This window comes from Aotus nancymaae, unplaced genomic scaffold, assembly GCF_030222135.1.
Source record: "Aotus nancymaae isolate 86718 unplaced genomic scaffold, 86718_ANA_hifiasm-v0.15.2.pri h1tg000051l, whole genome shotgun sequence".
Lineage (NCBI taxonomy): Eukaryota > Metazoa > Chordata > Mammalia > Primates > Aotidae > Aotus > Aotus nancymaae.
Window position 1 is genome coordinate 2798932 of NW_026988465.1, and position 27966 is coordinate 2826897.

Here is a 27966-nt window from a genome sequence, read left to right on the forward strand (position 1 = left end):
CTCATCAGTGTCCCAGCTGGTCTTGACCTGCCTACAGTGCAAAACATCAATAGGCCCCTAATCGTCTACATATTTGTGATACTTTCATGTGGTTCTGATTTTCTTCTTTTTTTTGAGACAGTGTCTTGTTCTGTTGCCAGGCGCCAGGCTGGAGTGCAGTGGCGCGATCTTGGCTCACTGCAACCTCTGCCTCCTGGTTCAAGCAATTCTCCTGCCTCAGCCTCCCAAGAAACTGGGACTACAGGTACGCACTGCCACGCCCAGCTAATTTTTGTATTTTTCAGTAGAGACGGGGTTTCAACATGTTAACAGGCCAGGATGGTCTCCATCTCTTGATCTTGTGATCTGCCCGCCTCAGCCTCCCAAAGTGCTGGGATTACAGGCATGAGCCACCGCACCGGACCCTGATTTTCTACTCTTCTACTCTTATTTATGTTTCCCTACTTGGGACTCTTTGTTTTTATTTTTTTATCATAACTTTATTTATTTATGAATGACAGAGTCTTGCTGTTTTGCCCAGGCTGGAGTGCAGTGGCGTGATCTCGGCTCATGACAACCTCCACCTCTTAGGTTCAAGCGATTCTCCTGCCTCAGCCTCCCGAGTAGCTGGGATTAAAAGTGCCCACCACCACACTCTGCTGATTTTTGTATTTTTAGTAGAGATGGGGTTTTACCATGTTGGCCAGGCTGGTCTTGAACTCCTGACCTCAGGTGATCCACCTGCCTTGGCCTCTTAAAGTGCTAGGATTATAGGTATGAGCCACTGTGTCTGGCTAATTTTTTTTTTTATCATAACTTTATATTCTGCTGTAAGCTGATTTTAATTATTCAAGTTAAGAGGAAGGTAAAAAAAATAATTTCTAGTTCTTACCTTAGCTGAGAAAAATGAGATAGGTAATAAAATAAACCAGGTCAAATTACATTGCAAGTAAGAAAACTCAGTTTCTTTGTGAGGATCTGAAAAGCTCAAGTAGAATCACGTTATCACATTGGAAAGCATCTTAAAGAAAATAAAGACTAATTTGGTCATCTTATAGAAGAGGAAACTGAGACCTAGAAGATTCAACTTGAAGTTTGTAATACTAGCTATTGATGGGTTTTCCACAGCCTGACAGTGTGACTTTCATGCAACAGCACTTTCAAATATTAAAAATTAGATATCCTAAAACCACCTTTCCTAGGCCTAATTGGTACTCCCATGCATCAGCTGATGAACAAACATTCTACTACTTCATTACAGTCAAGCACAATAATCAACAGTTTCACTTTGCCAAGCAGTGTTTATTTGCACAATTATTTGAATACTGTGGTGCGTTTATTTATATCAGTTTCTAAAAATGAACAGAAATGGTAAAATGTAAGTGCTGATACTAACAGCCAGACAACTGAGACAATGATGGACACAGTCATGGTCAACTAGACAAGTGACTCATGGTCAACTAGACAGTTACAGAATATAACCTGATCCACTCAGTGCACAAAGGGGTAAAATTGAAATACAGCCCAAATTCCAAGACTATAATGTCCAAGTGATGGGGGGAAGTGAGAGAGAATTGAGAAAAGATCACTAAAATATGAAATGAAGATTATTATCAGAATATTCTGGGAACTCAAATACAGGGAACGAATTCATGGGTCCATTCGCTAGGTATACAGCTTACTAAAGACTCATCATCAACAGAAGGTAGCTAGTGCCTCACAAGAAAAAAGACCTCATTAAAATCTACGTCACTCATTTCTGCCCTACCCTGTACAAAATGGCCATTGATAGCTCCTTACAGTTAATAATGGTAGTAATAATTTATTTTACCGATTAGAGATGGTACTACTGCTGACAAAACTGTACATTTCAGTATTTTTGATGTTGTTTTAGGCATGTGCATTCCATAACCATTGGACATAAAAATATACATTTTATAACTAGAAATTTTACACATTTTTAGTTCTGTGGAACATGTAAACCCAGTGTTGAACTTCTGTACATTAAATTTTTAATCATCTTTTCCAGGAATGTGTCATGAATGAAAGTGGAGGATGAGCTGGTATGACATGGATCCTGTCTGGGGATTCTCCTGTGGGAGGGAGAGGGCCTTTGCCTTGGTAGCTGTCTAGTGTGCTGATATTCATGCCTCTCTGCTCAAGTCTGTGGTGTCAGTTTTACCACTTGAGAATTAAAAAATTTTACTTCCCTCCCTAGTCCCTTTAAAAGAGTAAAAATAACTTAAATTAGCTCAAATTCTAACCATTGGCATAAGTGGTCCTTGTACATGGCAATGGCTAAGAATGGGCACTGCTTGCTTCTGAGGTGTCCTCTATCTTTGCTGTGAGCTGCGTGGCAGCTGTGCCTTTCCATGCTTCTCTTCAGAGGCTTGTTTCTGGGTATTTGTTCACCTCAGTGGATGCTTAGATTTTCGTTTACCAAATGACACAGAAGTCACTGCATTTGATGTGGTGACCTCAGAAAAAGTGGCCTCCAGGTCTAGTTTATCTAAGTCAGAAACTGTGATTCAGGAAGGCCACTGCAACTGTTTCCTGTAGAGAGGCTGGCGGAGGCAAGGACCTTGTTCCCTGTGGGAGTATCTGCTTGCTAATACCATTGCTGCACAGGAATGGGTTCCTGGAGATGGTAGCACACAGGCCCAGAGAAGAAATGACAGGGATTTGTAACAGATCACACTGACCTGAAGGAAGGCCCTGACGTACATACATACTTCTCGTTATGTCTTGGATAATCCATGTCCTCTTGAGTATACGGTACCTCCCTAATCTGCTGGGCTCAAAGGCCAAGTGCAGGCAACTGAACCTATGCTCACTTTCAGTGGTTTAGGGAGGAAGCAGTGTATTATGGAATCATCTCCTTAAAGCCTTTGTCTGTATGAAAGGACACATTGAACTGACTGATAAAAATCTGCTCCACTAACCAGAGGCAGTGAAGTGAGAGTGAGCATGGTTGGCTTAGATACTGACATTTATCCATCAACCAAATTCAGTGGAAAAAGTATGGGCACTGGAGTTAGATCTGGATTTCCGATGCTTGCCAGTCCCGCTTCTTTGCTATGTAACCACAGTGCCTTGTTTTTTTTTTCTCTCTCTCTCTTTCTTTTTTTTTTTTTTTTCTGAGATGGAGTCTTGTTCTGTTGCCCAGACCAGAATGCAGTGGTGTGATCTCAGCTCACTGCAACTTCCACCTCCCAAGTTCAAGCAGTTCCCCTGCCTCAGCCTCCCAAGTAGCTGGGACTACAGGTGCACACCATGACACCCAACTAAGGTTTTTTTTTGGTATTTTTAGTAGAGATGGGATTTTACCATGTTGGCCAGGCTGGTCTTGAACACTTGATCTCACTGATTTGCCCACCTTGGCCTCCCAAGGTGCTGGGATTACAGGCATGAGCCAGCACGCCTGATCAATGTGTTCTCTTTCTATAATGTAATATTGATCTTAAATTATGATGGTTAGTAGATGAGACAATGTATGTGAAGTGCCTGGTTGGTGACTAAAGAAATATAATAATAATAATAATAATAAAACGCCATTATGATTATTTTATTATGTGTCTGTTCTTCCACCAGATGTTTTGCTGGAGGTGTTAGTAGGAAGGCAACCAGCTTTTAGAGATGTTCCTCTTTGATCTGCTACAGAGGTACAAAACCTTAAAGGCAAGCTGCTATTTTGATTTTGAAAAATCTCAGAAAGACCTAGGACTGCACAGATTGTAGAACTGGTATTTAAGCAGAGTACGTTTGTCAGGAGTGTCACTTCACCCCTAGGTACATCATATTAAGAGCAGCATCTTGATAACAGCAAAAGATCAGTTCTAGGTCTCCTTTACATAGCAGTTTACCCACAGCTTCTCAGGCATGTGTGTGTGAAACGAAGTCCATGTGCTCTCTATTCAGATTAGAATAGAGATGAATGGTAAGAGATTTAGAGAGCAGAGTAATTTCAGGTTAGTGTTTGAATTTTGTGTTTGAGAATAGCACACTATTAAATGCTATGAAGTGGCACAGGAAAATGACTTGAACTTTCAGAATGTTCCCTTTCCTCCGTTCTCCCACTTTACCCTGAGATTTTCCATTTGTATTAATTATCTCCACAACTCCTATTAGGTTATACAGTAGAATTTGAATTTCAAATAAATGTCAAAATCAGAAAATAGGCCTATAATCTTTCACAGCCAGTTATGAAGAGAATGGACCTTTTGTTTCTGAAGCATTTTGTTATATGAAGCACAGACCTTATTTTTCAAATGCCTTGTCACCAGAAACTATGATCAATTCTCATTAAAAGACTCTTGAGGAGTACTGGGATGGTGGCAGGACATGGCAGTGTGGAAGAGCAGGCCTGGATCAGCAGTGCTCACTGGCCGGGGCGTCCTGTCCAACTCACCTTGACTACCAGGGTTGTGCAGTTGCCTAGAAGTCTCAGAAAGTCAAACACTGCATGTTCTCACTCATAGGTGTGTGTTGAACAATGAGAATACTTGGCACAGGGAGGGGAGCGTCACACACTGGGGTCAGCTGTGGGGGGGATTAGGGGAGGACAGTGGGGGCTGGGGAAGGTGTGGAGGGATAACATGGGGAGAAATACCAGTTATAGATGAAGTGGGGGTGGAGACAGCAAACCACCTTGACATTTATGTACCTATGCAACAACCCTGCATGATCTGCACATGTACCCCAGAACCTAAAGTACAATTAAAAAAAAAAAAAGCTTCCCAACCGGAAAATGAGCATTGATTTCTGAATTCTTAAACTCTAACTTGAAGTACGTGATGCCCACTCTGCTCTGCTCAGGTGTTTTCTTGCCACTGTGTCAGTTTCATGCTGGTGCTTTCTTTGTGTGAAGGAAGATGCAGTGGTTGGTCATGAGAGAGCACTAGGTGAGCAGGAAGGGAGAAAGGAAGGCCTGAGGCTTTGTCCTCAGTTGCTTCCAGTCAGCACGGCCTCTGCAGAGAAGACAAGCTCTGGGCCTTGGTTTCCTCTTCTAGTAAATGCCCTCTGATCTAACTCATCTCTCAGCTTCCTCTAAGTGTAAATTTTACGTTTCTTTTGAAATATGAATAATTGTTTGATTAGCCCTGAGAGTTTTCCATCTTTCTGTCTTCCCTTCCTCCTTCCCTCCCTTCCTTCCTTCCTTCATTAATTTCTGTTTTTATTTTAATTGACACATAATCATACATATGTATAGGGTACAGTGAGATGTCTTTGTACATATATATTGTGTAATGATCAAATCAGGGTAGCTAGCATTTCTGTCATCTCATACATTCATCTGTTCTTTGTAGTGAAAACATTCAAAATCCTTTCTTCTAGATATTTTGAAATTATACCATGCAGTATTGTTAACTATAATCACCCTTCTGCATAGTAGCACGCCAGAACTTGTTTTTCCTGTCTATGGCCCTGTACCTGTTAACCAATCTCTCCCTACCACACTTCCCTTTTGCAGCCTCTGCTGTCCACATTCTACTCTTTACGTCTGTGAGATCACTTTCTTTGGCTCCTACATGAGTGAGATCATGTGATTTTTGTCTTTCTGTGCCTGGCTCACTTTGTTTATAATGTTTTATAGATTCATCCATGTTGCTGTAAATGACAATTTCATTCTTTTCTCTGGCTGAATAGTATTCCATTGTGTATTTATACTACGTTTTCCTTATTTACTTATCTGTTGATAGATACTTGGGTCGATTCTGTATCTTGGCTATTGTGAGTCGTGCTGCAATAAATATGGGAGTGCAGATATATCTTTGACATACTGCTTTCATTTCTTTTGGGTGCATACTCTGTACTGGGACTGCTGGATCATATAGTCCGATTTTTAGTTTTTTGAGGAAGCTGCAGACTGTTTTCCATAGTGGCTGTACTAATTTGCATTCCCACCAACAGTGTATAAACATTCTTCCTCTGCATCCTTGCCAGGATTTATTTTTTTTGTAGTAGCCATTCTAACCAGGGCGAGGTAATGTTTCATTGTGGTTTTGATTTGCATTCCACTGATGATTTGTGATGCTGAACAGTTTTCACGTATCAGTTGGCCATTTGTATGTCTATTCAGACTTTTTACCTGTTTTTAAATTGTAATATTTGTGGTTTTTTGCTATTGACTTGTTTGAGCTTTTTAGATATTCTGAATATTAACTCCTTGTCAGGTGTACAATTTGCAGATATTTTTTGTCATTCCGTAGGTATTCCAGAAAGCTGTCCTTTATTAGGTATGACAGTGGCTGTGACAGAAGCAAAGCCCAAGGCAGAAAGGCAAAGCAGGCTTTTCATCTCCTCCTGTTTGCCTCCCTATTATTTTTAAAAAGTGATTTCTTGTAACAGTGGTCATAGACGTAGATTCTGGTCTAAGTGATAAAATCTCCCCCTCGCCCCAGATGTTGCTATGTTAACATCTCCATCTCATCTAGAGATTAGTTTTTTTCCCTATGTCATCCTCTGGAGCACAGCCCAGGTCTGAGAATTCAAAGCCTCTCAGGATAAAAAATGGCCATTTCAGTCCTCTTACACTAAAACCAGACACCATATTCCCTAGTTATTCCCTAGTCTTTACCCAACTTCATTGAAACTACTTAATATTCAGTTCCCATGAGCTTAATTATTTTGCTTCCCAGATAGCTTACACTGGCATGAAAGTCTAGACTCAAGAGAGGATGGAGGAGCTGTGAGTACTATTATAATAATATCAGTAGAGGATCTGCTGACCAACCAAAAACAAAGGGGCAAAAATGAAAAACACTAAACAACGATGACTGCACAGAATGCAGCAGATTTTTCTAAAGGATTGCCATAGTCATTGAAAAAAGCTTAAAATATGTTTATATCCTCTTTTTAATAGTACAGTAACATTTCAGTGGATTTCTGTGCTAGTGGTTCCCAAACCGTAGCTGGCATGAGAATCACCCTGAAGAGTTGTTAGGGTACAGACTGATGGGCCCTGCCCCAAAGTTCCTATTTTTTGGGTCTAGGGTAGGGCTTGAGAATCTAACATCTCTGGTGATACTGGTGTCACTGGTCTTGGGACTGTACTTTGAGAACTACTGTTGTATATAAAATTATTTGAAGTATTATTTCAAATAATAAGTTGAAATTTCCTGGGATAAATAACTTGTATGTAAAACGTAGTCCTACGTAATTATTTTTAAAGTATTTTCATTTTGTATCATATTTCTTGTGGCCCCCCCACCTCCTCTGGTATTACGTGAGAGCTTATAGTCATGGGATTCTTTGCTTTTAAATAATTCTCTGTGTCGTTTCTCCACTATGGGAGTCTGCTCTGAGTTTCCTCAATGTAGAGAGACTGTAAATATCTATGATTTTTCCATTTTCAAATTTTCTTCTATTTTCATATTTCCTCATTTTAAATTTTAGTTTGCTTCCTTTTTATTGTTTGAACCCAAAGGATAATTTTACTGTTTTTAGATTTTTAATGCTGTTTTCTTTGAGCAGTGGTCATAATATTCAAACACACATGGACACACATGCACACACACAGTATAACATGCAAAAGGTTAGAAAGTCGTATGGTAAAACAGAAATTTCTTTCCCTGCTGCCTCCTAGCCACATCATTCTCTTCCTTGGAAACACCTACAACTATCAGTTTCTTGATATATACTCAATTCAGTATTACTCATGGATTCTGTATTTGTAAATTTGCCTGCTCTCTAAAATCTGCTTAAAACCTCAAAATCAGCACTTGATGTGCTTTCATGGGCATTTGCAGAGATGTGCACAACGAGGGGAATAAATCTGAGTTGCCCAATTCACACGCTTCCAGCTGAGGTTGAACACAGTGATGTCCTGGCATGTTCAGCTCTCAAACCATAAACTAGTGCCCTTCTCATGGTCTATTTAGTGTCACATTTCATGCCTTTCTGTGCTTTTTGTTGGTGATTTTGCTGTTTCAAAATCATCAGACTGGGCCAGGCGCAGTGGCTCATGCCTGTAATCCCAGCACTTTGAGAGGCCAAAGCAGGTGGATCATAGGTCAGGAGTTCAAGACTCAGCCTGGCCAAGATGGTGAGACCCCATCTCTACTAAAAATACAAAAATTAGCCAGGTGTGGTGGCAGGCGCCTGTAATCCCAGCTACTTGGGAGACTGAGGCAGTGAATTTCTTGAACCCGGGAGGTGGAGGTTGCAGTGAGCCGAGATTGTGCTGCTGCACTCCAGCCTGGGTGACAGAGCCAGACTCCATCTCAAAAAAAAAAAAAAAAAAAAAAAAAAAAAAAATGACCAGACTGGGCCAGGTGCTGTGGCTCACACCTGTAATCGCAACAATTTAGGAGGCCAAGGTGGGTGGATTACCTGAGGCCAGGAGTTTAAGACCAGCCTGGCCACCATGGTGAAACCTCATCTCTACTAAGAATACAAAAAATTGGCCGAGTGTGGTGGTGCACACCTGTAATCCCAGATACTCGGGAAGCTGAGGCACAAGAATCGCTTGAACCTGGGAGGCAGAGATTGTAGTGAGCCAAGATCGCGCCACTGCCCTTCAGCCTGGGTGATAGAGCGAGACTCTGTCAAATGATAGACAGACAGATTAGGTAGATTAGACAGATAGACCTGAGCAAAGTGCTGTCTAGTGTCTCTAAGTGCAAGAAGGCTGTGATGTGTCTTACAGAGAAAACATGTATGTTAAGAGCTTCATTTCGGTATGCGTTATAGTGCTATTGGCTGTGAGTGCAATGTTAATGAGTCAATAATACGTATTAAATATTTTTAAACAGAAGCACAGTAAGACAAGGTTATTTATTGATTAGTCGACAAAAATGTGACCAGAGGCTCACACGAAACCAACTGTATATTTCCCCTTGGAGCAGTGCTTCACTATTTCCTGATTCAGTGGTCATAGCAACTTGATAGACTATACTATTGCAGATGAGAAGAATGGACTGCTTATGTATATTATTTCTTATATACTTTGAAATTTCAACTAAATTATTTCATGTATTGCTAATCCTTACAACAGACCTACACAGATCATAGAGAAGTGGAGAGCTTTTTTTTTTTTTTTTTTTTTTTTAACCAGGAGAATTTTAGAAGAGAGCACAGTATGGTGGGGCTGTTTGGGGTTAATGGAACTCTGATATGTAGGCCTGAATTCCACTCTTCTAGCAATCTTGACACTATGTTCAGGATATGACTTACCATGAGTAGAACAACCTTCTCTGAATTATGAGAGAAAAAGTTGTTTGATTGCCATCTTTTCGAAGGACTTTGCTAAATGAACTTCTTTCAATGCTGTGCTTTGTTTTTCAACTACTTCATCACTAGATCCACTATGGGAAGAAGATGGGGCTTTGGAAATGTCATTGTGAGTTAATAAATAGTATCTTTTCTTAGCTAAACAGTGATTTGGAAATTTGTAACATAAATTTTCATAATGGGTTTATTCCTTTTGATTTGGAAAAACGTTCCTTTTAAGGACAAACATATTGTTCAAAACATTGTCTGAAGCAACTTGAGGACATATCGTCCCTGTCCTCAAATTGCTTAAGATCTGACAGATGGACTAGCATTGCCACTAGGTAAGTTTAGTGAGTGTTTCACGTGCCATGAGTGAGGTTTGGTACAGAAGACAATTGGGAAGAGAGGAGAGATGGCTCAGTTTTCCCTGAGGAGAGCATATACAGAAAGTTATGGTTTGTATAGAGACAAAACGTTTCTGGAATTATAAATTATGTCAATGGGAAGATATGTTTTGATTTAAAAAGAAATTTTAGAAAAAACTTACTAGGACTACCTCTATTGAAAAATGCAAGGTAGATTAATATTCATTAGGAGAGGGGAGGCAATGGCGATAGCAGGGATGGAACAGAACCAGGTAGGAGTCAGGTGAACTTGGTTTAAATCCTGGTGTGCTGCCACTTAAGTACTTTGGGTCAGTTGGCGGGATTTTCACAGATTAATGGATGTCTTTCATAGTGGTGTTGTGAGGATTAAAGAACTAAGAAAGAAAAGACTTCATAGAGAAGATGCTGCTGCTTTACCATTTGTAGTAGAGAAATATTTCGGGCTGTTAGACTCTAACTTGCTAACTGTGAGTGTAAAGACTGACAAAACCTTTGTGTAATTGCTGTACTATAGTCATGAGCCAGGAGTTTACATGCAGTGACTTCATTTAGAGAATCTTATAAATAATCAGTTTATTTAGAATATTTAGGAGAAAAGAATTTTTTAATCTGGAGGCTATTTCTTCTGTAGCACAGTAATGTTTTTAATTGCTTAAAGTAGTTTTTAATATGCGGTTTAGAGAGTTGATTTTTAAAAAATTTTAATTTTACTTGCCATAACTATTCTGCTTGCTAAATTGTTTGTGGGTGAAAAATTCATTCTTTTTCATTAGCTGAATATTTTTAATTTTAAAACTGTTATACAAATGTACATAGTAAGATTATTACGAAATTCTTTTAAATGCTGAATATCGTGGATAAATAATTGTGCCAACATTCCCCAAATATGGAATATGTAGAAATATAGTTCAGTAAATACCATTTGTTAAAAACAAAAATAAATGATTTTGTTGAGATGTTAAAAAGCATGAAGGGTGATTTTGATATTTGTGTGTGTGTGTGTGTGTGTGTGTGTGTGTGTGTGAGAGAGAGAGAGAGAGAGAGAGAGAGAGAGAGAGAGAGAGAGAGGAGTATATTGTGCTTTTTCCATTTATTGAGAGGAATTTTTTTCCCTGAAACGTTTCAGAAAGCATTTGTACTAATGGATATTGGTAACATGAACTGAATTTTTAACTGATGATATTTTTTAAAAGTAAAAAAAAAAAAAAATAGCAAAAGAATGATACAATTCCAAATATGGTGATATCTTTAGATACTTATTCTCAAATTAATTTTGTAGCATCTTTGGTCTCTAGTCATTCTTTTATGTATTCATTTAATTACAGGTTTTAACCTTTTGACTTATGACAGCAAAACGAATTTCTTTTGGAACTAAGTACTATGATTTGGGTCTAAAAAAGAAACTTTTAAAAGTTGTATTTTTCCATTTGTTGTTGTGCTTGTCACAAGATATGTTTCTCGTGAGTATAGACGTTTCCAGTGTGACAGAACACCTTCAAATCTCTCATTCTTGAACATATGGCATTTATTAGCAGAGAATAGTATTGATAGTCATTTCTCAACTGAATTATAGTGATGAAAAGCTGTCTGTTTGTTTTTTTTTAACCCAGCCTCCTGAGTATCTGAGATTACAGGTGCACACCACTGTACCCGGCTAATTTTTGTATTTTTAGTACAGGCAGGATTTTGCCATGTTGGCCAGGCTAGTCTTGAACTCCTGACCTTAGGTGATCTGCCCACCCCGGCCTCCCAAAGTGCTGGGATTACAGGCATGAGCCACCGCACTCAGCCAAGATATCTCTTCTTAATGAGGAAAATGGCATTGTATATTGAGATAATAATTATTTTAGAATTGCTTCCCGCACTACTTTTTTCCCCATTAGACTTAATTTTTTAAAAAGACATCGTCTGCATGAAAGGTAACTATTACAAAAGGAGACCAACGTGGCAAAGGATTTCTTGGGCTCTCTGATCCATATGCCCTGGAACTGTCTCTCGTAAGGCTTGCCCGCTTTGTGCATCTGCCAAGTCCTTGCATAATTGTCTTGACAAGTGGCATACTCATTAATATTGTATTGAGCCTTTGCCAACCCATGGAAGCCATGTGCCCTGGGCAGTGAAGTCCAGTGCCAAGTTCTTGCTGATAATTATAAACCATGCCTTAAATACATTGTTGAGACCAATGATAGATAAGTAAATAGTCATTGGACCTAAAAAAATTATATTTATCCATGCAAGCCAAGAGCATTTGTGAATGGTAAGGGGCTGCTGGAGTTCTCAGCTGTGGTCACTCTCATGTGCAGGAGCGGCAGCTTCCTGCCTTGAGGGCTCCCCCTTTGTCACCTACTTGCTCCAGAATCAATCAGAAGAACATACCCTGATAAGCCATCACAGAAAAGAGGTTATTCACTTCTTCAAGGCTGTTAAAGTGCCCAATCTAGAAGCAAGGTCGTTGTATGAGGGCCTGCAATGATTTCTAGAAATTAGGTACACCAGATTCTCTGAAAATTAATAATTGAGTCTAAATGGATAAAACTCAAGAAAAGAGTGTGAGGTGCTCTTGGTACAACTATATGTTAAAATTTTCTTTCAGGCATTTCCTGTTTCTTCAAATTAATGATTTCAAAGTGCACTGTTCATTTGGCCCTGTATTGTTTGAATGGTACTATGCAACTTGTTTTTCTTAAGCTCACTAGAAACAATTGTAGCACTGTGGTGTGAGAGCCATTCATTCATTTTTTTCATTAATTCATTCATGGAAGAAGTGCTTTCTTCTGGCACTTACTTCCTGTGCCTGACCATCTTATAGAAACAATAAAATGAATGGCTCCTGCCCTCAAAGGGTTGTGTTCTAGTGGGAAAGGTACACATGTCTCCAGGTAATTACTGCCTGGGTCATTTGGCATGAAAAATATGAGTATTTCCATTTTAAACATCTTATTTGTATTTATTTCAACAGAGCCAGTGGGAGGTAGGTTTTCCTGGTGCCCAGTTAGTTCCAGAATTTGTAGACCCAGCATTTTCTGTTCCTCTACACATCGGAGCTGGCCTCCTGGTGATCTTATTCTTTGAGTATTAAACAAAGTCCCTCTAAGAATAACCCCTAAGTATTCTCCCAGGTAGAGATCTAGATAATGTGTGACCCTGATCCTGATAATTGATTTCATTTGCATGTGAACTTTGAAAAATTTTAACCTTCCACTCAGAAAGAAGGTCTGGATAGGGTAACCAGGATAGGGAGCTGAGCTTGTGCAGTTTAAAATTTATCATGTTATGTTAGTAGCAGGAGGATGTTCTGAATTTAGAAAAATTGATGCCAGTATTCAAGACATTTTTAGCAAAACAGACAAGATCAGGCTATAGAATGCTTATATTACCTGAACCAAAGGAGACTCAGAAACCAAGAGCACAGCTGAAACTTGGTCAAATAGGGCAATGGTTTTAAATTTTAATTTAAAATATAATGAATGTCTATTTAGAATATTTGGAAATATAAATACATAAAATAGAAAATAAGTCCCGGGGTAATCGCTATGAAATCTTTTGGCGAGTTCTTCTCATGGTTTCTAAATACCATATGCGTGTGTTTATAGGTAGATATATATTTATAGAGTTAAGATGATATCATACATACGATTTTATCTCCTATTTATCACTTTATATAGTCATATCATTAAAAGTCTTTGCAACCATTATATTTAATGACTGCATAATATTTTATTGTACGGTTCTCCTATAATTTGCTTAATCATTCCCTTGTTGTGGGACATTTATGTGGTTTATATATTTTTTGTATTATAAATAATACTGTAATGAAACTTCTTTGTGTTTAACTTCTGTCTTCATTTACATTATTTCCTTGTGATAAATTCCTAGAAGGGTAATTACCCTGTCCAAAAATATGAACAGTTTTGAGTCTCTTGATAGTGCTGAATTTCTTTCTAGAAAGGCTGCACTGTTAACACTCTCCCGAGTAATACAGGAAACTGCCTGCTTATAGCCCTTCTCTTTTTGTTCATACTAGTCAGCAGGAACAAAAGCATTCTATTGACTTGCCTTTGTATCAGTAAAAGTTAATGGAAGCTGGCCATTTTCCCACCGTTATTAGTAGAGTAAACTGTGTAATTGTGTTGACTGAACCCAAGCTTCATTTTTTTCTTGATAGAAATTCTGTGAGTATTTCATCTGGTGGTTATACATTTTGCTTGAACACTTTTGTATAGGGGTGACCATGTATGGGTTATGCTTGCTCACCATTGGCTATTTTCCTTAAGCTAATTATGCTGTAGAGAAATAATCAGTCCAGTAGAGTTTGTGTTCTACTTAGTGTTTTCTTTACACACAAGAATGAGGGAGGTTGAAAGGACTGTTGAAACCATTATAAAACTCAATTCATTCTAACAATAGACGTTTATTCAGTGTTTGACTAGTTGTTGTTACTGTGCTGCTTTATAGTAATAAAGAAAGCTTACAGCATTCTGAATGTGTCCAAAATGAAAAACAAGCAAAATAATCCAAATGTGATCCATGGCCATGTAACAGGTGCTTCAGATACCTTTTGAAATGTTACTTCTTAGAGCAGTCTTGCGGAGAAGTGGACTTGACCACCATGCCCACTGTGTGGACATTCCAGGCAGCTGTATCCCAATAGTAATGATAGAAATAGTAATAGTAATGATAATAGCTGCCATTTGTTGAGTGCCTATTATGTTCCTTCAAGATACTGTATTATGCTTTTTACCTTCCTATTACCAATGCAAGGTATATGTTATTTTCATGTTGAGAAATAGAGAGAACGTAAGATTCAGAGAGAGGGAGCAAGAGAGAGAGAGCCAGAGTTCTCCAAGTTCATCCTTTTTGTTACAAATCACAGGATTTCCTTCTGTCTAAAGGCTGAATAATATTCTATTGTATACATATATCACATTTTCTTTATGCACTCATCTGTTGATGGACATTTAGGTTGATCCCACATCTTAGCCATTGTGAATAATACCGCAGTGAACAAGAGAGTGCAGATGTTTCTTTGACATGGAGATTTCATTTCCTACGGATATATACTCAGAAGTGGGATTGCTGGATCATATATTAATAGTTATTTTTTTTATTTTTTTGAACCTCCATACTGTTTCCACTAATGGTTATCCTCATCTAAATTCCCACCAGCAGTGTACAAGAGTTCCCTTTTCTCTACATCCTCACCAACACTTATCTTTTCTCTTTTTGATAATAGCCATTCTAACAGGTGTAAAGTGAGTTCTGACTGTGGTTTTGATGTGCATTTCTCTGATGACTAGTGATTTTGAGGATTTTTTCACATACCTGTTGGACATTTATATGTCTTCTTTTGAGAAATGTTTATTCAGATCCTTTGCCCATTTTTAAGTTATTTGCTTTCTTGCTATTGAGTTGCATGAGTTCCTTATGCATTTTGGACATTAACTCCTTCCTAGAGGTATGGCTTGTAGATACTTTTTCCCATTTTGTGATTGTCTCTTCACTCTGTTGAGTGTTTTAATAGTTCTTCACTGCCACTACCAAAGAGACAGCCCTCTTTGTTTAGTTTGACCTTACTGACCAATTTATTTCCATTCTTTTCTCTTTCCTCCTACTTCTCTTCTTCCCTCCTCTTTCATCCAGCATCAGATGTAGTGCTAGGTTGAGAGAGAGAGAGAGAGAGAGGGGAGAGGGGAGAGGGGAGAGGGGAAAAGGGGGAGGGGAGAAGGGAGAGGGGAGAAGGGAGAGGGGAGGGGGATGGGAGAGGGGAGAGGGGAGGAGAGGAGAGAGGGGAGCAGAGAGTGTGTGTATGTATATGTGTTTGTGTGTTCTACTCAAGAACCACACAGTCTAGTAGGAATACAGACAATAGCAGGTAGTAATAATATGGCATGCCAAGGATTGTACATTGAGAGGTATTTGGGTTTCAGAAAAGGCCTCTGTTTCCTTCTAGATGTTTTTCCCCCTGACTTCTGTGCTGTGGCACCCTCAGGTCCCCTCTATCTTATTCCTTACATCTCCTTCCTTTAAATATGATAAGTTTCAGTGCTCTTCTATCTTTTGCCCATTTCTACTTAACTCTTACCCTCCCATGGATTCTTATATACCCTTGTGATCTTAACTCTTACATCTATGCAAATTACCTTCAAGGTCTACATTTTCTAGGACTAATATCTTACCTCATTTTAAAACTATAGTATAACTTGAATTGCCTTACAGAAATTGTAATGTGGCTCTCTCATTCATACTGAACTTCCATATATGTCCAAATCTGTTTCCTTCTACAAAAGATGATCTGAACAGACAAATAACAAAAATGGATTCTGAGTTCTCTGTCTCAGTGAATGACTCTACTAGTTTCTCTGTTACCTGATCTCTAGAAATCTCTGGCTCACTTTTAACTCTGAATTCAGCTCATCTTCTCTCTCTTACACAGTGGTAATGAGTTAATTAGCTGATGAACAGAATCTAGTGTAATCTTTTGGTTATGAGATAGGCATTACTTTTCTCTGTTTTACAGATGAGGACCTTGAGGGCCAGAAAGATCAAATAATGTTTCTGAGGATGATACATGGTACCTAAGAGGTCCACTTAAGATCAAACCCACATTGCTATCTCTGCAAAGTCTGGCCTATTGCCCAATTATATTGTATTTTCTCTTCTTATAGTTGGTCTGATTGTTACTTTTGTACCAGGGCTAACATACTTCATGCCCACATTTGTATTCATGTTCCTTTTTTGTGACTTTATAATTTACATATATTTGTGACTAGGAAGACTTTATTAATAGTGTAGAAAAATTTTTCAGTAGCTTAAGTGAAAACAGGACTCAGGAAACTCTTTCCATAACAGACCTAATAGTAAGTATTTAGGCTTTGTGGGCCATACAGTCTCTATAGCAGCTACTCAATCTTACCTTGGTAGCAAGAAAGCTGCTGCAGATGATAAATCAACAAATGGCTGTGGCCATGTTCAACAGACTTTATTTGTAAAAACAGACTATGGGCAAGGCACGGTGGCTCATGCCTATAATCCTAGCACTTTGGGAGGCTGAGGTTGGCAGATAACTTGAGCCCAGACATTTGAGACCAGCCTGGGCAACGCAGCGAAACCCCATCTCTACAAAAAATACAAAAATTCACTGGGTGTGGTGGCTTGCACCTGTAATCCCAGCTATCTCTTGGGCTGGAGGGCACTGGAGCCTGAGACAGGAGGATCACTTGAGTCTGGGAGGTCGATGCTGCAGTGTGCACTCCAGCCTAGGTGACAGAGTGACACCCTGTCTCAAAAACAAAAATAGCCAAAACAAAACAAAAAACCACTCAAACAGACAACTGTGGGCAGATTTGGCCCTTAGATCTGTAGTTATGTCATTTTTACCATCTAAGCTAATGTGTTTTATTGGATTTACTTATTCATGCATTTATTTATGTATTTAAAATGCCTTAAAGCATAATTTCAATTAGATAAAATAGCAGTTAAGAGAGGTCATTGCAGAGATACCATTTGAATTTAACATTCTTGGACCTTTTGATTGAGAAGTATACTTTTTTTTTTTTTTTAAATGAGGTAGGGTCTCACTCTATCACCCAGGCTGGAGTGCAGTGGTGTGATTATGGCTTATTGCAGCCTTGAACTCATGGGTTCCTGCAATCCTCCTGCCTTAGCTCCCCAGTAACTGGGACTATAGGTGTGTGCCACCATACCCGGCTAATATATTAAAGGGGGTGTGTGTGTGTGTGTGTGTGTGTGTGTGTGTGTGTGTGTGTAGACAGGGCCTTGCCATGTTGCCCAGGCTGCTCTAGAACTTCTGGATCTAAGTGATCCTTCTACCTCGGCCTTCCAAAGTGTTAGGATCCTAGGCATGAGCCACCACACCCTACCAAGAAATGCACTTGACTAGGCACTGATTTCCCTCCCCCAGTCAGTTGAAAATTCCCTTATACCTTTTGACTTCCCCAGAACTTAACTACTAATAGCCTGTTGTTAACTGGAGGTTTTACTGATAACATAAATGATTAACACTTTTTTTTTTTTGAGACAAAGTCTCACTCTGTTGCCCAAGCTGGAGTGCAGTGGTGCGATCTCAGCTCACTGCAACCTCCACCTCCCGGGTTCAAGTGATTCTCCTACCTTAGTCTCCCTAGGAGCTGGGACTACAGGCACTTGCCACCATGCCTGGCTAATTTTTTTTGTATTTTTTTTTTAGTAGAGAGAGGGTTTCACTATTTTGGCCAGGCTGGTCTTGAACTCCTGACCTTGTCATCTGCCTGTTTCGGCCTCCCAAAGTGCTGGGATTACAGACGTGAGCCACCACACCCGGCCTGATTATATGTTATAGGCATTATATACTGTATTCTTACAATAAACTAGAGAAAAGAAAAAATTATTAAAATCACAAGGAAAGGAAATATGTTTACTATTTATTAAGTGGAAATAGATCATCCTAAAGCTCTTCATTCTTATCATCTTCACGTTGAGTAGGGTGAGGAGGAAGAGGAGGGGTTGGTCTTGCCTTCTCAGGGGTAGCAGAGGTAGACGAGGTAGAGGAGGTGGAATGGGAGGCAGGAGAGGCAGGCACACTCAGTGTAACTGTTATTGGAAAGAATCTGCATATACATGGATCCACACAGTTCAATCCGTGTTGTCGAGGGTCAGCTATATTTGAATTGCTCAGAATTCTGAACTTTGTCTCATGGCTAGCTAGGCATATGAATTTATGCTAGTTACGTGATCTTTATGAGCTTGATGTACCTTGTTGGTAAAATGGTTAAGAACAAAGCCTACATCACAGAACTGTTGAAGGGATGAAGTAGAAGAACAGTGTATTTGTAGAAGTATGAATGTCGATGATGTTATCCTCCTGAGTCTCTTATGTATTTCCAGATGATATATTTCTTACAGAGAAATTTGATAAAGGTGGAAGGAAAGGAAGTCACTTCTCAAATAGAAGTGGGAAAGCTCCCTTAGTCATCCATCTCTCTCTGTTAGCGATGATAATAGAAAGGACACCACTTTTCTGGGTGGGGCGAATGACAGTGGAGAACGTAAGCAGAGCTGAGCAGATAGATAGAAGGCCTGAAAACGAGGACAAGAACATCAGACTTTCATTGGCAAGCTGGGGATGCGTCAAGAGAGCAAGGAAGGGACACGAGGCTGGGGTGCATACCTGGGAAGGGAACCTAAGTATGGGTTTGGATGTGAAACTGGAATGGAAAAACATTGACAGAAGCCCACAAATAACTGCATCAGAAGCACCTTTCCCAGAACAATTCTGAACTTTGTCTAACGGCATATGCCTTTGGAGGGAAGAGAGGCTTTCTTGTGTTTTGGCAAGGGTGCTGAGTTAGGTAGCTAATAGCCTAACAGTTTGACTTTGTGGTAAGATGTGTAAGGCTACATTTGCATATTTAAAATTCATATCCACTGCAGTGACAAGTCACTGAACACTGTAGATGGGAAGACATTTCAGTGGAAGCTCAGCCAAAAGCCCTTTTGAAACAACTCTGACAAAATTACACCATAAATGAATAAAACCAGAGAGTTTCTGGGTATCTTTGAAAATATCTCACATGATGACAGTCTCAGACAAAGGTGCTGTGCACAACTTCTAATAAGCCATCACACACAAGCACAGCATTTCAACTTGCAGCTAGATATCCTCAGTTCCAATTTCGAGTCAGGTGGATTGTGTTGCCCAGGGACAGACTGTGCTTTGATAGGGACTTGGAACAATATAATTCTCTCCTAATGCAGCTTCATATCACGAAGTTGTATATTATCTTGGTATGATTGCATGGCCCTTGAAGTAACACAACCACATAGTTACATGCTTTAAAGTAGCCCAATAGATAAGAAGTCCACATTTTAGAAGACTGATTTTTATAATGTAAGTTTATGTATGTAAATTATTTATGAACATTGGGATGTGACATCTCAAGACTCTCATTGGGATCCCTGAGTGGGTTTAAAACTGGCTTCTGTGGGAGTGGGGAGAAAACACTGTGTGAGTGACCACAGCCCTTTGTGTTGTCTTATTGAACTCTTCCCCTGTGTTAGCATTTCGTCAGTTATACTTAGGTCCTTCTCACCCCATCTGTGACTTGAACTGCCTGTACTAGATGACATCTGAGGTGACTTTCAACTGTAAAGTTTGGTGATTTTATTAAATTCTAGGCATTTTATTTACTTAAAAATCTAGGTCAGTGCTCTGTCTTCTGGCTGTTCTGTCACTCTTTCCCAACAAGTTTAGTCTTGTTTCTGGTTAATCGTGGATGTGTAGTAGAAATTTGCCCTTTTACCAAGAAAAGGTGTAATTGAGAGGATGCCACAAAGATGTTACGTTCAAACGACATGGACAGATGTGAGAAGGTTTGCATTTAGAAAAATAGTTTCAACTGTCCATTGGTATAGCCTATGACTTTGTATAATATTTTCTTAGGGTTTCTATTTTATTTTTAAAATATTAAAGTTAATCACAATCTAAAGTGATGTATTTTGTTTAAACCTTTTTAAAAAAATTAGTAATGTCACTTTGTGATCTAGTGAAGTAATCCAGAAGTTATGCTATGTCAAATTTAAGGAGAACTCTGTAGTTATAAGAATGAATGGCAGAAATGTGAAGGATGGCTCTTGTAATCTCTTCTCTTCTTACAGTCTTCCTCTCTCCTTCAGAGGCCTCTAGCCAATCATTTGCTTCCTGTGTTATGGGACCCTTACTAGGGTCCAATTAAGTACTGTATTTTAGGTGATCCCTCTAAAGTTTTTGGTTTTCCAATGTACAGGTTGTCACATTTAAAGTTTTTTTCCACTTCATGAGTTCAGGACATGATAACATAATCAAGGAGATTTTCTACAAAGCCAAGAATCTGAATGACAAAGGAAGGACAACTGGAGATTAGGGATCTGAAAAGATTTAGATCTAAAAGTGATCTAAATCTTTTAGATCTAAATTTTTTGATTTAGTGCATTAAGTATCACAGGTCCATCAGCAGGTATCTTTAATTGGCTCTTTCAGCTGTTTGGTGGTCGTAGTTGGGGAGATATGGCAGTAGTTTAAGAGATTGCTGGTGGGAGACACACAGAACACACTCGCTTTCCACAAAGTGACACCTGACTTGTGTTTGGCCTGTGTGCTCTTTCCAGAACCCGTGAGAAGTTTCTACAATGGTGGGCTCAGCTCTCAGGAGAGGTTCTCATGCATATATCTACCTGGTGAGTAAGGCCAGTCACATCTCCAGAGGCCATCAGCATCAGGCCTGGGGCTGGAGGCCTGCTGCAGTAGAGCGTGTTGCCCGAAGAGCCCCAGGCAGTGTGGTGGAGCTGCTGGGCAAATCCTACCCTCAGGACGACCACAGCAACCTCACCCAGAAGGTCCTCGCCAAGGTTGGCAGGAACCTGCACAACCAGCAGCATCACCCTCTGTGGCTGATCAAGGAGCGGGTGAAGGACCACTTCTACAAACAGTATGTGGGCCGCTCCGGGACCCCGTTGTTCTCTGTCCACGACAACCTTTCTCCAGTGGTCACGACCTGGCAGAACTTTGACAGCCTACTCATCCCAGCTGAGCACCCCAGCAGGAAGAAGGGGGACAACTATTACCTGAATCAGACTCACATGCTGAGAGCGCACACATCTGCACACCAGTGGGACTTGCTGCACGCAGGGCTGGATGCCTTCCTGGTGGTGGGTGATGTCTACAGGCGTGACCAGATTGACGCCCAGCACTACCCTGTTTTCCACCAGCTGGAGGCTGTGCGGCTCTTCTCCAAGCATGAGGTGAGTCTTGAGATGTTTCTCATCGTTGAAGGATGTCATTGATGTTTTCTGTTGAGGTCACTAGCAATTAGCTCAATGAGAGCAGTGTAGTCATCCTTGCTTGCCTTATTTTGCCTTCATAAGTCATCCATGCTTAATGACATCTCGTGTATAGATGTGCCTCAGTATTTTTTGACTGATTTGTTGTGTTAGTAACTACAGAAATTGATAAGCCTTAGTTTTCAGTTGTCTGTCCTTATCCTTTCTCTCAATACTGACCTGCCTTTCTCTGGGTTACATCTTATGAATGGTGAATAGTCTGTGGCTCAAATTCACCTTTAATCCAGGATGGCTGAAGATGCAACACGGAAGCCTGTGGTCAGGTCATTCTTAGTTCTGTTAAGAGAAGTAAATTATGTTTTCATGCTGTTAGAGAGAAATGAATTTCTTAGGTACCTTAGGGGTCTGGAGATTTATTGGCTTGGGCTGTCAACTGTGTCTTGTCTCCAGGCTCTTTCCTGACTCTCCCCAACTTTGCATGTTGCTGTGGGATGTCTTAATTGCTGCTATTCTTGAAGTATATGTTTGGATGCATGGAGCCTTTTCTCCAGCTCCTTGCATCTGTTAGATGTTATCCTAATATGTTGTGTACATTTTTTTTTTTTTACAAATTATGAAAATCCCTAAAAGCTTGATTCCATTTCCCAAAAACTTGCCATGCTACTTGTCCCTCACTCATGTTTTAAAAACCATCTCTATTTTTATATAAGAAACAAATTCGTTAAACTAAGCACAGGGTGTATTTCATTTTACTTCTTTAGCAGTATTCCTTCCAGACACGTTCATTGGAATAGGAGGAATTATTATTGTCACAAAAATCTCTCCTGCCAACATAAGCTAAATGAGTTATTAATATGAAAACAAATAGTGTACCATCCTTAGGCTAATAAGTAACCATTGTTTTGTTGTATTCAGTAAGTCATATAGCAGGAGACAACTGAACAGGGCTGACCTCCCCTTCTCTCCTTTTTCTTTCTGTTTACCTCTGGATGTGCTGTTATTTTGTGACTCTGATAATACAGTAATAGGTTAGCCTTACACAAAAAGGTCATCCATGCTGGATCTCTGTGTGTCTTAAATGAGCATTCTCACTACTTGGAGTAGCTGACTGTTTTCAAAGTTAGGAATAATAATGATTAATAAGGATATAGATTTAGTAGGGAACTAAAATGAGATGAACAAAGATAGGTCAGAATCTGGGAAATATAACCAAGTGATAGAATGCTATTTAAAATTAATGTGCAAGAGGAGCTGTGATGCCAGTAATATGACGTCCGGGTCACAGTAGCAGACAGGTGCTCAGCCTAGCTTACCTCATTAAAGGAATAAGAAAGGACTGTGTGCACTGATTTGTAAGACTGCATGCCACGAAAGAGGCAATGAAAACTGCCAGGCACTTCTGGCATTTTAATGGGGGGAAAATCAAGGCTGCCACGGAGGATGGGAAGTAGGAAGTGGATAGGAAATTAGCCTTCACCTTATTTCCTATTTGTTTTGAGTGCAGTCCAGTTTAGTAGTTAGCACAAATTACTAATCTAAACTGATAATGCTATTGTATATTCTGCTTATAGTTAAAAATTTATGTGCATGTGTATGTGTGTATCTGATCTTCTGATATAAGGTACATCCATGTTCATTGCTTTATTTATTCCTCTTACTAAAAACCTCATAAGGTAGATAATTTTGACTTTGAGGAATGAGGTCCTGCAAGATTTAGTGACTCATCCAAAGTTGCTGATGCAGTTGGTAACATGGCTAAAACTGGAACTCAGGTCTTCTGAATTCATTGCCTATTTTTTTTTTTTTTTTTTTTATGAAACTCCTTTGTGTGTGGGACCCGCTTATGACCCAAAGGGGAGTTTCGGTTCCAAGAATGGTATGGAAAGTGTAGTCAGAAGGGGATGGTGCTTTCTGAATTCCTGACCTCAACTAAAGTGTTGGTAAGACTCTGACCTAATCTTAATTCTAAACAAAATGTTTTTTCTTCTTTCAGTTTATTTCACTATGAATAGGATTTTTAGAGTTGTAATAATGTTACAGAGACAATTTCATAACTTTGTTATCTTTTAAAGTATTTTTGTTGTTTAATCTTTGTAATTGTTACTTTCATCCCTATAAGGTGTATTTCAGGAAGAAGAAAAGTAAATACAGAGGTACAGGGTAAAAGAAACAATGATAAATATAGAAATGGATGAATCACAGTAATAAACACCTAGCTATTAATTGTGGGAAAAACCTTTTGCATTTTGAAAAATCAAAAATGAAAACTCTAGTTAACAGTAATAATCAGAAGGAGGGAGGAATCAATAGGTATTGAAAGTCTGCTAAGGCTCTTGTCATATTTAGGAATAGGATAAAATTACTGAGTGACTTCAGACTGTTGCAGAAAAACTTAGATTGCAATACAATCTATACATTCCAAATGGATTTGAATAGAAAAGGAGGAAGGTAGAGCATGACTCAATTTAACAGATGTTAGGAAAAAGGACTGAAAAAAAGTATGGTAAATAGAAACCCCAAATTAAGGGTGTAGATATAAGTCCACATACATCAGTATTCATGAGTTTAAATAGGTTAAACTTACTAATTAAAGTTTAACACACATTATCAGATTGGATATTTTTCAGTTAGAGAAACCTGAAACAAAACCAAACCAGAGGGTGAAAATAAGGGGCAGGAAAAAGATATATCAAGCAAATGGTTCCCAAAGGAAAGTTGGTACAGCAATATTAATATTTTATAAAATAGAATTTATGAAAAAAGTGTGCTGTAACAAAGAGGGATAATACATCAATCAGAAAACTTTATGAATTAATAATTTTTATGTATTTAACATAAAGGTACATAAAGCAAAACTGAAGAATTAAAAGTTAAGTTTGACCAATTTATAACCATGTTAGAAGATTTTAAGTGAAGTCAGTCAGAAACCAATGGGCTTAGAAGATAAAATGAGTAAAGGTATGGACAATCTGAACAGATAGTTAACAAGCTTGATTTATATTTATTTTTAAAATTTGGAAGCCAGATACATATACACACATACGCACAATTATATATGTATATGTGTGTAAACACACATGCAGACCCATGCACACACATGGAGTTTTATATGCAAATGTCAGAACTATATAGTCATATGGATTTCTAAAAATTACTTATACATTACTAATTGACAGTCGAAGGCAAACAAATGTCAAAGAATCAGCAACAAAAATAGAGCTTTGCCTGCCTGGCTTCAACATAGTTTATGTGGAGAGCAATAAGAAACGGTAATTAGTATGTTCCATAGTCTCAGAAATTTAAAAATATACAAGTATAGATTCATGGGTTAAAAAGAAATATTAGCAATAAATTGCAAATTACTTATCACTGACCAGCAATGAAAATACTTTGAACTGCTCAAATGTGGGGAACCATGGTCACTTCATTATGGAGAAACTTGGTACTCCCCACCTAAGCGGTAGGATCACAGTTAACATTAAAAAAAAAAAAAAAAAAAAGATAGTGTGTAGCTAAAAGGGTACTTGTGGTACCTTTTGCTTTAGATCCATTTATTTTAAAAATTGAAAATGGAAATCATCAAATTAAGTGTCCAATTTATGATGCTAAAAATGACTTTATTACCAAAAATGTGGAATGGAGGTGGGTGTATAGTTGTTGAGTGTCTCCAAGTCTTACCAAATTGATAGAGCAACTAGAATAGCAAAAACAAAAACCACAGACAACATCTACAACACAAGTAGGTGACAAGTTCTCCCTAAATCCTTACAAATGCATAGGAAGTCACAATGAATAGCTAGGAGTTCTGCACTGTATCAGAAACAGGTAGTACAGGGGCACAGTGGTGTCTGAGAAAAGGAGAGCTTCCTTAGTGGTCTCTCAGAGCACAGGCTTCCCACAATCAGATTTCTGGAGAGGCTTGGACTTGAAGTACCAGTATCACTGTTCATTAGTGACTACTAACATCACAGAGGGGCAACCACACTAACGTGTCTCCTGAAGAAAGGATACAATGCCCACTATAGAGTCTTCCCTAAAATGTTGGACTTGAGTCTGATTAATTCTCTAGACCCAACTACCGTATTTCCAGGACATATTTAGGCTGTGGGAAATTGTGTAGCAGGTCTACTGGAGATGTGATCTGCAGAATGAAATAAATAGAGAACTCAAAAGTAAGTATTTAGAAACGTTTAACCAATGCTAAGTGTTTAGAAATGTTTATGCCGTTATATTGAAGCATGTTATTAGTGAACTTATTTTGTTGAACAGTGTGTGGATGGGTTCAAGTGTCCTTAAATACTCTTGGTGAGTTGTGTGTGCCCAGGCTAAGTAGTAGCAGTAGGCCCATATATCAGTTTGTGATCCACTGGAAATCTAAAACTATTCCTTTACTATGGTTTGAGAAGCACTGCTCTATGGGATAAATGACCTAATTTCTTCAAATAATTTCAAGAAAAATAAGAAGGATGCAAATGATACCTGTAGATTAAAATAAAGACAGATCAATTGATCACCATGTATAGATCCTATCTATTTTTAAAGAAAAAAAAACATGATATTTGAGACCATTGAAAATTTGGACACTAATTGAATATTTGAAATTGAGTTCTTTTTTTATTTTCATTTTATATGTGTGATAAATGGTACTGTATTTTTGTAAAGTCCTTTTCATGATCTGATATCTGTGATGTTCTTCAAAACAATGTGGGGAGGTGGATTAGGTATTTGGAGATGGATGCAAGAGGATTAATAATTGTTAATTATTGAAACTCGGTGTTGGATGCAGAGAAATCATCATCCTTTCTATTTGTGTATATGTTTGAAGGTTTCCTAGTAAAAGGCTAAAGAAAAAGACTGAAGGAAAACATTGGAATCAGTCAGTCAGTCGAAAACGTTGACTGAGCATGTACTGGGATTCAGGACTGTAAGAAGATATCAGACAGTCACGAGATTGTCCCTGCTTTCATGAGGAAGATAACTATTAATATAAAAAAAGAATGCAGGATAAATTAAAGATAAAAGCATACATTACATGCAGTAGAAAACTGAAAGCAATTAACTCTAAAATTATAGCCTTTCATCCATCAACCTCAGATGATTTTACACGAGTTTTTACCAAATCATGAATTACTTATACAGTTTGTTTCAGAGCACAGAAACAGAGAGACCTATCAAGCTCATTTTATGAGGTTAGACATGTTAATATCCAAACTAGATAAGAAGAAAACTTTAAAAATTTCATCTTTATGAAGGTAGATCATTCTTTTTTAATGAACAGATATAGAATTAAGTGAAATATTTAAAAATTCAATGCATTGATTTATTGTGTCCTGCTCATTATTACTGTACATACGTTACATTATACTGTATTAACTGATGAAGGAGAAAAAGCATGTGATCATCTCAGTAGATGTAGAAAAATACTTTGATTGCATTTAATGTCTCATGACATTAAAAAAGCATTTGATGATGTTAATGACTCGTGATAAATACTTTTAGCAAATTAGGAATAGAAGGAAACTTTCTTGACTTTACAAATGAAATCTATGAAGTGCTTACAGTAAACATAATTCATGATGAATCATTCTAAACATTTCTATCCAAATTACCACAGTTCTGATTCCCTGCTATCACTCTTCATCATTATGTGGTAAATTCTAGCTTATACAGTAAGCCAGTAAGAGAAATAGGAGGCATAATAAGCATTGGAAAACATAGATAAAACTGCTTTATTTGTAGACGATTTGATGGTCTACCTAGAAAATAAATAGAACATACAGATCAACTAATAGATCTAATAAGACAATTCAACAAAGTTGTTGGATTCAAGGACAATATAGAAAAATTAATGTTTTTATATATAAGTAAGAACCAATTAGAAAGTGTAGTGACACATTTTATTTGTAGTACTAAATAAAATATTTTAGTACCTGGGTATAAATCTTGTATCAAATGTTTAAGATATTTATTGATAAAATTATTAAATATTATTTTATTTTTATTTTTTATTTTTAGAGATGGGGTTTCACCATGTTGGTCAGGCTGGTCTCGAATTCCTGACCTCGTGATCCACCTGCCTCGGTCTCCCAAAATGCTGGGATTACAGGCATGAGCCACCATGTCCGGCCTATTAAATATTATTAAAAGACATAGAAGAACATAAGAAGGAGAGATTTACCATGTTTGTAGATTCATAGTTAGGAAAACAGTATCATGAAGATGAAAATTCATCCAGAATTAATCTACAAATTCAGCACGAATCCAACCAAAATTTCCACTGAGTATTTTGGAAAAATTGAGGGACTAATTAAAAAATTTATGGGAAGACCCCCAGGTATTAAGACTTATACTTCTGTAGTTGCAAAGATAGTTTAGCAATGGCACAAGGTTAATTGGATAGAGAATGATGAAACAGCTCCACTTCATATTTGAGAACTTATAAAATCTAAGTGATATCATATAAGTGGGGAGGTGATGGATTCTACATTAATTGTTCTGAGACAATCATCTCTATAGGAAAACAATGGATGTCTGCCTCACACTAAATCCATCAAATGGATAGATTAATAATTTA

General features: G+C 38.3%; 1 protein-coding gene across 6 annotated transcripts in view; it reads left to right on the plus strand.

Annotated features, from left to right (window-relative positions):
- FARS2 (phenylalanyl-tRNA synthetase 2, mitochondrial) overlaps positions 1 to 27966 on the plus strand; it is a 512246-nt gene that overhangs the window by 91560 nt on the left and 392720 nt on the right. For all 6 annotated transcript variants that reach the window (XM_064362954.1, XM_064362953.1, XM_064362955.1 and 3 more), the window contains one exon: positions 20721 to 21353. In XM_064362954.1, the coding sequence (XP_064219024.1) occupies positions 20742 to 21353 (612 nt within the window). In that variant the 5' untranslated portion in view covers positions 20721 to 20741. The remainder of the gene's footprint in view (positions 1 to 20720; positions 21354 to 27966) is intronic.